General features: G+C 47.1%; 1 protein-coding gene across 1 annotated transcript; it reads left to right on the top strand.

Annotated features, from left to right (window-relative positions):
* The first annotated feature begins 92 nt into the window (after nt 1-92).
* LOC120869249 (endogenous retrovirus group V member 1 Env polyprotein-like) lies at nt 93-7098 on the top strand. The gene is made up of 2 exons (XM_040248426.1): nt 93-174; nt 4529-7098. Exon 2 carries the CDS (start codon nt 4605-4607, stop codon nt 5802-5804), a length of 1200 nt encoding a protein of 399 aa, XP_040104360.1. The 5' UTR covers nt 93-174; nt 4529-4604; the 3' UTR covers nt 5805-7098.
* The last annotated feature ends 8501 nt before the right edge of the window (nt 7099-15599 follow it).

Here is a 15599-nt window from a genome sequence, read left to right as displayed (position 1 = left end):
CCCGCGGGCCCGGTCCCGCCCCTCTCCCCGCCCACCCGCGGGCCGCCCCGCCCACCCGGCCTCGCCCCACCCCCTGCCCTGGAAGCGGATGCGGAGGAGGGGGCGGCCTCCCGCGCGCGTGCGTGCGCGCCGGCGGTGCAGTGGTGTCGCGAGGAACCGGCGCAGGGAAGAGAGGTGCGTGCGGCGCCTGGGCCGCTGGCAGCGGCGGACGGGAGTCGGGGCGGAGGGAGGGGATTTTTTTTTTTTTCTCCTCCTTTAAACTCTCAGAGGTTAGAGTTAATGGGCAGGGTTGGGGCGCTCTCCCGTCCTGAGCCGCCCGTCGTCTGCCCAGAATGCACCTTGGGCCCGGGCGGCGCCGCGGTCCCCGCAGCTTATCGTCAGGTGCCCCAGGCTCTCCTGTTCACCCCACCACGCAGTCGGCTGTGGGTACGAGAACTTTGCAGGGTGGTCCCCATCCTGCCACCCACCCACACACACGCGGCAGCACTGCCCCCTCGCCTCTGGGAAGGACAAAATAAGGCGGCTGAAACAACCCTTCCCCCCCTTTCCAAATGGCCGGGGAAGGCACCCTAAGACCGGGGACAGAATGCTTTAGCGGGTGGAACCTGGCGTGACCCCATTCTCCATACGAGGAAACTGAGGCCCAGAAACACGACGTGTCGACTCAGGTGCTAACTGGTAACAAAAGGGAGCAAATACTCGGCATCCGTAATGTGTGTACAGCTTGCCAGAGGCACTGTAAACATGATATTGTCTAATTCTGGACGAGTTTATTCTTTTTTAAACTTGTGCTTCCCCTTCTGTCTTTTTGTTAGTCCGTATTTTAAAAGCTCCATGTCTGAAGTGTATTGTTGCCGTTTTTGGAATAAGTGGTGTGTGTCCTTGTTCTGACTTGCCCGGTTGTGCCGTCCCCAGCCCACCCGCGTCTCTAACGCGACTGTACTAACTGGGAATTGAAGGGCGGCCAAACGTAAGACGATTTATACCCCCTCCCGTTTAACTGTGAGTTTGCAGCTGGTGTCATCTCACCTCTCATTCTTTTTTGTGTGTGCCTGAGTGGCCTCTTCCCCGTCTCAGAAAAGATTTGCTAAATAAACTGGGAGCTAGTATACTCTTAGAACCAGGTGAGAGCCAAGAAGACAGAAAATCAGAACAGAGAATGCATTTGTTAGTAGCCCCAGATGCCCCACCCACTGGTCATGAAAACATTCCCCAAGTAATTAGGGAACAGGTGGATCCTGTGGTTTGGAACTATATTGGTACCAGGAAAGGCAAAGCTTGTTCCCCGGATGGAAATAGAGGTCAAGCCTGTGGGAAAATACCCCTGGTAGAGGCACTGTCTTTTAAAGCCTGAGAGCTTGGCAAGGGAGTAGGGGTCGCAGATCAAACTGCTGCTCTGCTCACCAAATTCCTAAAACACAGGCCCACTGAGCCCAGTCAGTCCTATTACAGCACTCGAATTCTCCCATCCAAAAAGCCTCACAGAGATATGTTTTGGCCCCGGTTTGTACAAGACTCATGGGTTATCCACCCCATTCAGCCATTGGTGCCAAACCCATACATACACCCAACTCACCTAAATGCCAGGGGGTGCCCAGTACTTCTCTCTCCTAGACCTCAAGGATGCATGTTCTTTGTCCCCCTTCATCCAGACTCTCAAACCTTTCTGCCTTTGAACGGAGGGAACTTGATACCCTGGAAGCACTTGGACAGTGCTTCCCTGGGGCTTTCTGGAGAGCCCCCATCTCTTTGGAAATGCATTAGCAAAAGAACTTATGGAACTGAGACTGTAATGTGGAATGCTGTGTTCCAGTATGTTGATGACCTATTAATTGGTGTTCAGTCACTAAATCCGTGTCTGACTCTATGCATCCCCATGGACTGCAGCACACCAGGTTCCCCTGTCCTTCACTGTCTTCCGGAGTTTGCTGAAACTCATGTCTGACCATTAATAAGTTGTGAGATAAGGCAAGATTCAGATCAGAATACTGTTAATGTCCCAAGTTTCCTGGCAGAAAGGGGATATAAAGTCTCCTCAACAAAGCCTGAGCTTTTACAACAGGTTCAATGTTTAGAGTTTGTTTTGACCCCCTGGCCATAGATCAGAAAACAGCAGTTCGTGCATTACGACCTCCAGCCACAAAGAGACAACTCTGAGGCTTTCTCGGAATGTCTGGGTTCTGCCGTATCTGGATTCCAAGCATGGCCTTATGTATGAAGCTCTGAAGGGAGAAAGGGAACCCTTTCAGTGGAGTAGGGAGCACCAATAGCACTTTGAGACTCTAAAGACTGAGTTGAGCAAAGCACCAGCACTGGGGCTTCCAAATTTAGACAAACCTTTCACCCTATCCATGAGAGGGCAAGGATGGCACTAGGAGTCCTGACCCAAAAATTGGAAACAGATCGATGGCCAGTGGCTTACTTTTCAGAACAGTTCTACTCAGTAGCCTTGGGATGCCCCAGCTGCCTTCAGGCTTAGCATCATGGCCCTACTGGTCAGTGAGGCTTACAAGCTCACCCTGGGACAACATCTACATGAATTAACCCTTCATCAAGTGCAATCTGTGTTAGAAGCCAAAGGATACCATTGGTGAACAGAGGAAGGTTAGCAAAATACCAGGCTTTTCTAATGGATGCCCCTGATATTACTTTAAAGGTGTGCCAAGCCTTAAACCCAACACTTCTCCCAGCTGTTGAAAATGGAAATTCATTGCATCAGTGTACAGAGACAGTAAAACAAACTTATTCTGTCAGATCCAGTCTTTTGGATGAACCCCATGACAACCCTGAGGCTGAATGGTTCATTGATGAGAGTAGTTTATAGAGATGGGAATCCAAATGGCAGGCTGCTATAGTTAGAGCTTCCCTGGTGGCTCAGATGGTGAAGAATCTGCCTGCAATGCTGGAGACCTGGGTTCAATCCTTGGGTAGGGAAGATCCCCTGGAGGAAGGCAAGGCAACCCACTCTAGTATTCTTGCCTAGATATCCCCATGGACAGAGGAACCTGGCAGGCTACAGTCCATGTGGTCGTCGTGGGTCGGACACGACTTTGAGACTAAGCACAGCACACATAGTTAGCTTATATAAAATCATCGAAGCCAAGGCCCCAGCACCCAGACTTCAGCCCAGAAAAATATTTTTACTGATTCTAAATATGGATTCCATGTGATATGTACACACTTATGCTGCCATTTGGAGAGAGACAGGAATGTTAACTGCCAGAGATTCTGCCATAAAACATGAAGATTTAATCTTGGCTCTTTTAGAAGCAGTGCAGTTCCTGACCCAGGCAGCAGTAATTCCCTGTAAGGGCCATCAGAAGGACAGGTCCTTTATAACCCAAAGAAAGAACAAAGCTGATCACGTCCCTAAACACACAGTGCAGTTGCAGAGCATGACCAAATCACGGCCCTAGTGACTGTCGCCCCACCCTGAACTGGCCTGCCTTCCCCAGTATTCCCCACAGGAACAAGAAGATGCTGAAAAATGGGGCTATAAGAAAGCTAGAACAAGCTGGTATAGAAAGGATGACAAGTTTATCCCTGGAGCCTAACAATGAAGGCTTATTAGGGTTCATATGATGCCACCACCTGTGGGAGGAGTGCACTATGGAACTTGATACTAAGGACTTTTTCAGTAAAGGGGCTTAAAGGAACAATAAAGCAAGTGACCCTTGCTTGTGATTTGTATCCCTATAATCTGCAAGCCCATGCAATCTCTGGTTCATTACTCAAGCCAGTTCAACACCGATGGACAGACCTAGGGGAAGACTGGCCATTGAACTTCACCCAGATGCCCCCACAGTCAGGATAAAAGTATCTTTCTGTGTCCATCAATACTTTTACAGGATGGGGGGAAGCCTTCCCCATTCAATCTGAAAAGGCCACTGAAATCTGTGAGTCTCTCTTAAAGGAGACAGTTGCTTGGTTTGGACTTCTAAAATCCTTCCAGAGCCATATGGGCCCTCCTTCATAGCAAAGGAAGGCCTAACAAACACCTTGGGGATTAGCTATAATCTACACACCTCTTGGCACCTCCAATCTTCAGGAAAAAGTAGAAAAAAATGAACCATACTTTAAAGAAAACCGTAACAAAACTTTGCCAAGAGACTCATGAGCCCTGGTTCCTCTTGCCCTCCTCAGGGTGAACACAGCCCCCAGGGTATCCTGAAGTTTAGCCCATTTGACATGACCTAGCAGAGGCCCTTCCTTACCACCGGTGTGAGGAATTGAGCCAGTGCCTACAATGTACTGTTAACCTGGAACAGGTTCACAAAGCAGCCTTGGCTGGTGCCAACAAGGCACCACCAGCACTCACTAGGGATACAACAGAGGGGGCAGCTTCTTTATGAGTTAAGTTTGGGGACCAACTTCTTAAAACTTGAAGGAATCCCCTGAAGATCAGCTACCAAAATAGAAGGGCCTCTATGGGGTAATCTTAGCCACCCTCACTGCCAGTAAACTATAAGGAATACCTAGTTAGTTACATTTAACTAGATTAAATCTCTTGCCTCCAAAAACCCCACAGGCTACAACGGAAGAACACACCTGTGAGCCAGTTGCAGACCTGAGATACTTATGCAGAAGAAAAGCACCGCTAACAGATGAGTAAAGAGTGCTGCATTAGGCTGGACTTCTGGTTGCTAATTTTGTCATTGCATTTTCACTCACACACTTCTGGTTTGCTCAGCCACCCCCACCGGATAAGCAGCTTTTTTGGACCCTCGGCATCTAGAAGACCAGAACCAATGACAGGATGGGAAACGTGGACCCTTCTCCTGGCCCTTCTCCTAAGGAGGGGTTGGGGACAGAACACTGAGGAGAGGGGAGCCTGGAAAGAGAACTCAGTCGTCGACTTCTCCAGCATTTTGGCCTCAGGAAATAATCTCTCCAGTTGGACCTGTCATCCCCACCCACAAGAGGGGGTTCCTCAGCTCCAGATTGTGCCTGTAGATGAGGATGTCAATCTCACCCTGACTTCTGAACCGGTTAGGAACACGCTGCTTCTAATAGTGGATCTTGAAGATCACGAGGAAATGGGGTGTGTAGAGCTTACAGATCCTTGGAACCAAACGGGTCTCTGGATCAAGCGGCCCTTTCTCTGCACAGGGCAAGGAAAACCCTGTTGCCCCTGCCAGACAGATGCCTGCCTTATCGATGCGGGAAGCTCACTGTCTGTTTATCCAATGTCATTTTCCACATTAAGCTCCTCCTGCACCCCTAACCAGACTCACTGGTGTGTGGACTCATCTCTGCTCTCCCCAGGCACCCAGCCCAACACATCTTGTACGCACTGGAAAGGAACAGCAGCCCCGGCTTGGAGGCTTACCTATCAGACCCCTTCTGCTTTCAGCGATGAGGAGGAAATAGAGGAAAACTCAGAACTAGATGGGGGACCGCTAGATGGAGGGCCTTTGTCCCCTAGGTGCAGTAATGCCCCTCGCTGGGGTGCCCTTTTACGTCGATGGTTTAATTCTACTTCACCCCGCCAAGCTTGTACCCCTGCCGGATATCTATTCCTCTGTGGTCCACCGCAGAATAAACTACCCTTTGAAGGGAGCCCAAATTCCTCCTTCTCCTGGCCTCTCCGAGCAATGGCCTACCCATGCCTAGACAATGTTCACTTCCGAGGAGAATGCACTCTGGGCCGATTGGGCGCTAAAGGGCTAAGCACCACTGCATATAATAGTGCCACCTCTCAAAACAGTCATAACTGGGCACTCAGATTAGTCCTGGCAGGGATTGGGGCGGCCATAGGTCTGGCTGCCCCTTGGGGAGTTTTGCCTATCATGAAACAATGTTAAGAAACCTCACACAGGCCATAGAAAACCTGGTCTCAGAAAACGGTGATGGGAATTCCCCGGTGGTCCAGTGGTCAGGACTCCATGCTTTCACTGCCAAGGGTGCAGGTTCAATCCCTGGTCAGGGAACTAAGATCCTGCAAGATATGCCTGTGCAGCCAAAAAAACAACTGGTGATGCCTTTAAGGGGGTCTCCAAGAGTCCCCAGATCCTTAGCCAACGTTGTGATTGACAATAACCCTGGATCATCTTCTGGATGAACAAGGGGGTATCTATGCCATGATTAACAACACTTGTAGAACATGCATCAGCAACTCAGAGGAAGTTGCAGTAAATACTCAGGAAATTTCTGAACAAGTTAAATGGCTACATGGGTTCAGCTACCCCACTGCCCAAACTATATGGGACTCAAAGGTTTCATCCTGTTACATTCCTTGGTTCCTGCCTCTCCTGGGCCCTCTAGTGGCCGTAGTTCTGTCATTATTCAGAGCCTGCCTATTTAACCTTTAGTTAGATTTGTGTCTTCCATGCTTCAGCAGTTCCAAGTGAGCCTCCTGATGGCCCAAGGATTTAAACCATAGAAGGTTTAAACCCAAGGATTTAAGTCCTAGAAGGTGACCCTGGTCCCTATAGGTATTTGGAACAGTCAGCAAGGGACTTCTGCACCTCTCAGCTAGGCTAGGGTCTCAGCAGGAAGAAGCTCCAGAAGAAGAGACATTCGGCTCCTTGACCCTTAAGAACAAAGGGTGTAGAACCCCTCAAAGGAAAATGAGATCAGCTGGGAGCTTGAGTCATCTGCCAGGACACTTGCCCCTGGACAGCGCCTCCTTGAACAACAGGAAGCTGGCATCCGTAGACTGACCAAGGGGTGAAGTTTCCTTAAACAACATGGTGCTGAAGGCCATAAGTTAACCACAAGTGATTAAAAACAACCTCACGCCTGTGCAGCAGGGCGATGTTGACCACTACACACCCTTCCTGGTGGCGGTAGTCGGCAAGTCTGCCATTTTGAAGTGCTAATGCAGAAAGCAAAAAACTGCACAATTCATGCGTATTGCACCGCCAAGGAGGATGGACAGACACCTGAGCCATGCCCCCTGCCTGGACTGCAGATCCATTCCCGCCATCACCCCATCTAAGGACCCAGGGAGCTCTTTGTGAAGGAGCAGGTGGGCAAAGCCACCTAATTCTTGCCTTTGTTCCCTTGTGCTGCAGTGTGAGCCCCCATAAAACCTTGTCGGAAATTCTCATCTGGCCTCTTGTCAATGTCTATTGATTAAAGAGTCCAAGGGCCCAGGTCAGTAGCACTGGGAAAATGAATGACAGCAAAGTGCTAACGCCAAGATGAGGAGGGGAAGTTCTAAAGAACTGCAGTCGCATGGAGGTGCGAAGGTAGTGACAGGATGAAATGACTTCTCTTTTATTAAGGCAGTTCCGACCCGTTTGCTTCCCAGGCAAGTTTGACTGGAATGTAACTGCAAGTCAGTGAACATTCAGATTTTCAGGGCTGCGGTGCATGGTTACTGTGTGATCTGTTCCAATTGCTGTTTTGTGGTGTGGGTGCTGTGTGAAAGGAAGCATGCAGTCATTCAACCCTATGTGTGTGGCATGTCCATGCAGACACATGAACTTTTTATTTAATCGTAACAGTTAACATATTTATATTAATGATGTGGGCTGAAGGGCTTACAAGGAGACACAGAATGGCACATAGGAGACAGCATGACTTCTGCAAGCTTTCCATGTTGAAGGATCATTGGCAGAAGAGAATGGCAGTGTCAACTGAGAATACCATCTGGGGGAGCGCTCAGACACGACCAGGGGGCAAGGTGTCCACAGGCTATTGCCCAGTGATGGACGGCTGCTTGTCTACAGCGACTTTTCTGCAGTACCCGCCCCCATCCCACCTCCTCCTCTAATGTTCCTGCCATATTCCCCTTAACAGTGCATCTGCGGGGCTTATTCAGGATATGACTTTGGGTCCACAGGCCTGGAAAGGAAAGATAAGTACGAAGGCCTCATCAGTAATTTTCCAGAGTGCCAAACCCCTCCCACCAAAACATCACATGCACATGAAAATCCTCAAGACAGAAATGACTCCTGCTTGACACGTGGTGAGGGTTCCAGGAAAGGCCACAGAAGCAGTGTGATGCCAAGATGATGAAAGGCATCTCTTATCGAACACCTGGTGCATACTAAGTTAGTTGTTTGCTGCTGCTGCTGCTAAGTCGCTTCAGTCGTGTCCGACTCTGTGCGACCCCATAGATGGCAGCCCACCAGGCTCTGTCATCCCTGGGATTCTCCAGGCAAGAACACTGGAGTGGGTTGCCATTGCCTTCTCCGAAGTTGGTTGTTTGTATATATGTATATATGTGTGTATATATATATATATATAAAACCAAACCTATGCTTTTATCCTCCATTTTACAAATAAAGACATTAATTCTGATCATTAAACCTGTGGAAGGTCACACTACAGAGAAATGGTGCCAATATGATGGTGAAAGGTGTCATTTATTGAACACGTGCTGGATACTAAGGTTTTTGTTTGTTTGCTTTTACTACCAAGCCTATGCTTTTATCCTCCATTTTACAAATAAAGGCACTAATTCTGATCATTAAATCTGTGGAAGGTCACACTACTGAGAAATGGCCAAAGTGGGGATCTTGTCTGCAAGATCACCCTTCTGCCCCACCTCCAGGAATCACTGAACAGGAGGAGCTCAGGAAAGCAGATTGGAATAATAAGAGGATTCTGCAGATGTTTTGAGTGGAAAAGAGACCCATTCTAGTGAGCCTTGCTTCTCTCCTTTCCTCTTTTTGAAGTGGTTTAGGAATGACTGCTTAGGACTAGTTTTAGACTTGAAGAGAGGGGAGCCTTGTTACTTCTGTGGAACTCAGCCCTCCTGACCAAAGGCAGCAAGGTTGAGAAGCATTATTCAGGAAAAACCCATGCCTTTAGCTCCAGCATCTGCTGTGATGTAGCCCTTGGAAGTCTGAATGCAGGGGTACTTTCTCACATGGATCTGTCCCAGGTGTGGGGCTGGAGAGGGTGAGGGGAGGCAAGCAGTGCAGCCTGAACACTCAGCCTTCTTAGAAAGCTTCCAGCTGGATCAGCTAACCCCACCCTGCTCTCTGAGCAGACAAAAGTACTTGGGAATTTTTTTTTCCTTCATCTCCATAATCGCTGTTGAAGGTTTTCCTTGTTGTAGAGAAGTAAATATGAAACTTGGGGGGATAGATTATTAGTCAGTGCTCTTCAAACTTTTTAGCTATAGAAGCTGAGTATTTTTAAGCAGAATTTTGAAAGGAATCACAATATTGAAAACATGAGCAATATCACTGTCAGCTCAAACAATTTATAAATATCTGCTTATAAAAAGAAGCCACCTCAACTGAATCAGGGAGCCATAATTACACAAACCAGTCATTTGCACAACTCCCTGAATCACCTCCTAGAAGACAGAAAACACTGAGCCAAGTTAACCCAGGACGTGGACCTTTGGTCAAAAGAAGGAAAATGGCCCCAAGCTCAGGCTAAGTACCTGCTCAGAGTGTGTCTGCTCCAACCACCTGGTGGCCAGTTTCCCTGGCAGCCACTGGCGTTTGTAAGGCGGCTGTGGGATAAAAGACCCCTTGTGCCACCAGTGCTCTTCCTGTCACTTTATTTTCCAAGGACCCCTCCCCCTCCAAAATAGGCCCCTGGAAAATATGACGACGACCAGCTACAGGGGACGTATGGACTCTGATAGCAACTTAACCTGGACCAACGTAAAGTGCTTCATTTATCCGTAGAACAAAGCTCCAGGGTTATTTTCTCTACCATTGAGGTGAGTGAGGAGGTAAGGGAGCCCACTCCACCTTGCGATTCATTGTAAGTATACATCCTAAACTGTACTTGTTTGCAGATCATTCTAGAATAATGCCTTGAACTGTTTGTAACCAACAAGCAGTAACTTAGATTTAAAGATACAACTAGTGAATAAGGGAACTTAAGAGTTGAAAAAGAAAATGTGGCCAAGATTCATTCCCTACCAATCCAGTTAATTTTTTAAAAGCCTTAAATAACATAAGCAATCTCAGTAGTCTTATATTTTAGTGATTTTCTGAAATATTCACTGAAGTGTCAAATGTACATGCAAAAGCCATTGCTTCATTGCCTGTGAAACATGAATACCTTCACCTAGAAAGAAATCATCAGTCCAGCCAAGGATTATTGGTTAGTATGGAATCTGTACTGAATAGAAGTCTCAGTGCCAGCCACCAAAAAATCTAGTGTCTCTAAAAAAGACTTTTCAAAAACCAAGTCACCTTAATTTTAGGCCACCTCCTAACATTGCTGAGGAAACCAGGGTACTAACCTGCAATTTTGACTGAGTTTGCTACCCTCCAGGCTTCACAGCCCACTGCCCACTAAGACGTAACACATTTATTAGAAACAAAAGCTTTTTCTAGGAAGGAGAAGATGTTTAGCACTGGAAAATAATAGGACCAAGGCTCACCTGGTGGCAGAAAGCTCCAGGGCAGGGAATTCCAGTCCCAGTTCAGCTCCTGACATGATGTGACTGAAGGGACATTGGGCTCACCGCCCAGTGAATTGACAACACAGCCGACTTCACAAAGGGGCCAGGATGTGGGGCAGACAAAGGACAGCACTTTTCCCATTTCAAGATGGGAAAACATTAAAAAGAAAAAAACGGGCACGCACAACCTCATTATGTGAGATGTCCCCACACACCTCTGCCATTTTAACTATCAGGGCACGGTGTTCAGTCATGTCCAACTGTGCGAGTCAATGGACTATAGCCCGCCAGGCTCCTCTGCCCATGGAATTTTCCAGGCAAGAATACTGGAGTGGGTTGCCGTTTCCTACTCCAGGGGATCTTCCCAACCCAGGGATCAAACCTGCATCTCCTACATCGCCTGCTTTGGCAGGTGGATTCTTTTCCCACTGTGCCACCTGGGAAGCCCATTAACCATCAGTGACTTATTTAGTCTCAGTCACAGTACCTCTGTTCAGGTTCCTCTGGATTCCCTAACCTTGACTTCGATGGTGAGCCCTGACTAAGCTTTCTGACAACCATTTCCTCTGCCTCCCAGCTCACCCTGCATCCCCAGGACCCCAGGCCGGGCTTGCCCAGGATAAAGGGCACACCTCTCTCCGACCACCCCCTCTTCCTGTGTACAGCCCACACGCTGTAATCATGTCCCTTGTGTGTCATGACTAGGTCATGACCCTTCACAGGCCATATGTCACCTCCTCACTTCTCTCAGACTCCTAGTGCTCTGTACGTAAGACAGTTCAATATACACCCCCAAACGGTAATTATCTGTTAGACCTGTTGTTCTCCAATGGTTTGGAGAATGTTTTCCCAACTCAACGGATTAGTGCTTTCCTTAATCAATAAACATTTCGCTACCATACAAACACCGTTAGCTGAAAATATTCTGGCTTAGTGCATGTCCTTATTACATCATGATTTAAATTTGAAAAGGCCCCTGAGATGTGGGTTTGATTCCTGGGTCAAGAAGATCCCCTGGAGGAGGAGGGCAACCCACTCAGTATTCTTGCCCCAGAATCCCCTGCACAGAGGAGCCTGGCAGGCTACAGTTCAGAGGGTCACAAAAGAGTCAAACATGACTTAGTAACTAAATAAGCAATCTACTCCAGACCAGCACACCAGGAAATCAAACTCAGGAGTAAGAAACGTGTTTGTGCCCTGCTGGTAGGAATGTAAACTGGTGCAGCTGCTATATAAACTAGTATGGTGGTGCTGGTTTAGTCGCTAAGTTGTGTCCAACTCTTAGAACCTCTTGGACTGTATCCTGCCAGACCCCTCTGTCCATGGGATTCTCCAAGCAAGAATACTGGAGTGGGTTGCCATTTCCTTCTCCAGGGGAATTCCCCCCAAATAAAAATAGAATTATTGTACAATTGAGCAATCCCGCTTCTGAATATACTCCCCCCCAAAATTTGAAGGCAGGGTTTCAGAAAGATGTACATTCCTGTTCACAGCAGCAACATCTACAATAGCCAAAAGGTGGAAGCAACCTAAGGGTCCATCGACAAGTGAGTGGATAAGCAAAATGTGGTGTATACCTATGGTGGAATATTTTCCAGCCTTACAAAGGCTGAATTTCCCCTTGAGAATCTCTATGTTGTCCTGGGCCTAGTGAGTTTTCTTTCCTCTCAGGCTTTCCCCACGAGGCCATGACCTCTTCATGTCATGACCGACAGCTCACCCTGGTCCCTTCCTCTCTCAGTTCCTAGGAGGGTGAAAAGAAGAGAGAAGGAAATTGAGTAGGGGAAGATGGGGTGCAGGGGAAAACCATCTTGAGGGGACTAGCAGGGGAGACCTAACAGCCCCTCATCCCCTCTTTTGTGCTAGGCAGTGGGCACATGAACAGGTATATATTATGACGCAATCTTATAAATGAGTAAATTGAGGCCTGTTTCCAAAAGGTGAAATTAAGTGAAGAGAAACAAGGGCACTGCTGTGAGTTCATTATTCTCAGATTAACTCTTTCCTAATTTTTTTCAGGGGGAGCAGCAGGTAGGGAGAGGCTGTTAAAAAAAGGAAGAAAGGAAATTCTGACATATGCTACATATGAACCAACCTTGACATTGTGCCAAGTGAAATAAGCCAGTCACAAAAAGACAAATATTTTAAGATTCTACTTATATATGTGAGGCACCTGGGAAATCAAGTCATAGATACAGTGGGAGCACAGAGTCCTAACTTTAGGACCACCAGGGAATTCCCATTATGATTAAAATTTTAATTTTGATCTCTCATCAACATCTGGGTGTATCTGCTTAGTTTTTCTTTCTGTTACAAATTAAGGAAAGGAATGGGAGAGACAATGTACACAAACCCAATGGCCAGACCATCGGAGCAATAGGTTGATCCACAGCCTGCAGCCACCTACCTGGGAGACCAACCCCTTATCTATAGTAACCAGCCCAAGAAGCCAGCCTCCTTTAAATCAAACTTACAGGAAGCAAGATTGCTGTCTCTAGCAACAAGCCAGGAAGCTAAATAGTAACTTCCGTAACAATTGGCCTCAGATGACTAGGGCTTGATTAATAACTGACACACCTTCCTAATTTTGCCCCTGCTTCCAATTTAAAGCCAACCAGAGACAGTCAAATCTGACCCCCAACCAATCACGTAAGACCCCCGGTTCTAGGTTTTCCACCCTCAGCTGCCCCCTGCCACCAGCCTCTGGTCAGGCACACCTGAAACCTCCCTTTCTCCATCTTATAAAGTTTTCCCACTCCTTGCCCACCTTTGAGTCTCCACCGGAACACCAGTGATGGTGGCTGGCCCCCTTACTATCGCAAACTCAGAATAATGGTGTTTGCTTTTCTCATTTTGTTCGTTGCTCTTTATTTCTGCAGATGTATAGTTTCTGCTGTGTAATGGCAAAACACTATTCAACTTTCTGCAACACTTAACTACAAAAACATAACTGTTACAACCCCAGTTTCCTAGCAAGTTCTTTCATTATTACAGTGCTGAAAATTTTAACAGTGGGTAGTCATTTGGAAAAATTCTTTTAGAACAGTTCTTTTGCCACTTAGACTCTTCTATGATACTTCAGCCACTGAGAAACAGAGAACATCTGTTTGTTCTGTTTGTTCTAGTGTTTGTGGATGGCTGGAGTGGCCCCAACAGATGACCTCCGAATAGCAGGGATATTTGTCCATCTCACTTAAGAATGTATATGTATTACTGAGTCCAAGCTTGTACTGCTCACTGCATGACAGACCAGTACGTCAAGAGATGAGTTGCTGGGGCGAGGAAAAGCAACTTTAAGAAGAAAGCCAGAAGCCTGAAAAAAATAACGGATGTGTTCCAAATAAGCAGCTTGTCTGGAGTTAGCATTCAGGCTTCTTTTATACTAACAGGGGAGGGCGTAAAGTCAGACATTTCCTGTTTCCGGTCAGCCTTTGGAAGGGATGTGTTAATTTCTTTCTCCCTGAAGTCATTCACAGGTGGGCCTGGTCAGGATGTTTCCTGGGAGCTAAACAAAGGTATTTTAGCTTAATGCTCATTACCTGGGAAGCAGGGTTCCCAGAGATGGGCCATTATGTATGATTTAAGTTTATAGGCAATATCCCTTCAGTGATTAAATTGTAATAAAATTAAAGGTAGGACGCATTTCTGTTTGCTTGGATCTGAATAACTACTGGCTAAACATCAGGTGTTAGAAAGTACTTGATAAAGCTGGCTTCTCTGTCATGCTGAAAAATCGTAATGGATATTATTTTTTAATTAGGTGATGTCCTCTCCCTGTACCTCCATGTACATGACCTCCCTATGCCCTGTTGGTAGCATCTATTTGTTTCAGGCAGAATTATGATTCTTCTAGAAGACAAAGAAAACATGTTATGTTTGTGCAGTCTAGCCTTTGCTATCGAGAATTTTTAAGATCACAAACTTGCAAATCAGGCTTTCAAAAGAGAAAGGACTTTCTAAATCCCAAATGTTCTGTCTTTGTATTTCCAGGGGCAAACCCAGGCTGGCTGGTACATTGTTACAAGAGCTTGATTTTTAACACTAATGATCTTGTGGGAAAATGCAAGGGTAAAACAGAAGTTTACTTTAAACCAGAGTGCCAGGGAGTCCCTTGAAACAGGAAAGGAAAATAGAAAAATCCCATCTCTTCCAGGTCTGGGGAGAGGAAGCACCGGCAAACTCAGTTGGTTCGCCCTCTAGTCGGAGGACCGCCGGGAAGGTAACACCCCACTGGTGGAGAGAGTGGAGCTTGGCGATGCCCTACACTGTTTTCCTCGTGCTTGATTCTGGTTTGCAGTTTTAGGTTTGGTGCATTACATCATCAGTCTTAGGGCTTGTCACCTGGGTATTTCCTGTGAGTTTGCACCTTCTACCTTCTCTTCCCCATCTCCATTCATGGCAAATGGGAAATGTTTAACACAAAGCATACTTTCGTTGAAAAGCATAGGTTGCTTGATGCCTTTTTGAATTGGATACGTTAATTATGTTTTGAGGAAGTTAAAAGAAAAACCCATCTCTTTCAGAACAGTGATTCTCAAATAGGGTTCATTTTGACGTGCCTTTGAGACTAAGCAGACCCGGGGAATGGGCTGTTATTTCTGTGTAACAATTTGGCTCCATCTAGTGGACTGCAAGGAGATCCAACCAGTCCATTCTGAAGGAGATCAACCCTGGGATTTCTTCGGAAGGTCTGATGCTAAAGCTGAAACTCCAATACTTTGGCCACCTCATGCGAAGAGTTGACTCATTGGAAAAGACTCTGATGCTGGGAAGGACTGGGGGCAGGAGGAGAAGGGGACGAAAAAGGATGAGATGGCTGGATGGCATCACCGAGTCGATGGACATGAGTTTGGGTGAACTCCAGGATGGACAGGGAGGCCTGGCGTGCTGTTATTCATGGGATCACAAAGAGTCGGACACAACTGAGCGACTGAACTAAACTGAGTGGTCAGTTTGGGAATTTTCATAGGCTCTCATCTGTTCTTTAATAATAATATGTAATAGTGTGTGCTTTCCTGTCTTGACTCTGCAATCCCATGGACTGTAGCCCGCCGGATCCTCTGTCCATGGGATTCCTCAGGCAAGAATACTGGCATGGGTTGCCGTTTCCTCCTCCAGGGGATCATCCCAACCCAGGGATCAAACCCGTCTCTTGTGTCCCCTGCACTGGCAGGCTGATTTTTTACCACTAGTGCCACCTTTAAAACTCCTCTTGAAACATAGTCATTTTTCTTAGGAAGGTTTGGGGGGGCATAACTGACTAAAATTAAGAGAA

This window comes from Oryx dammah, unplaced genomic scaffold (genome assembly GCF_014754425.2).
Source record: "Oryx dammah isolate SB20612 unplaced genomic scaffold, SCBI_Odam_1.1 HiC_scaffold_10, whole genome shotgun sequence".
Taxonomy (NCBI): Eukaryota; Metazoa; Chordata; class Mammalia; order Artiodactyla; family Bovidae; genus Oryx; species Oryx dammah.
This window is presented reverse-complemented; position numbering and strand designations above follow the sequence as displayed.

Bases quoted from the DNA above. Each gene is read 5' to 3' on its own strand.
- LOC120869249 (XM_040248426.1), top strand. From the start codon at position 4,605: ATGAGTAAAGAGTGCTGCATTAGGCTGGACTTCTGGTTGCTAATTTTG.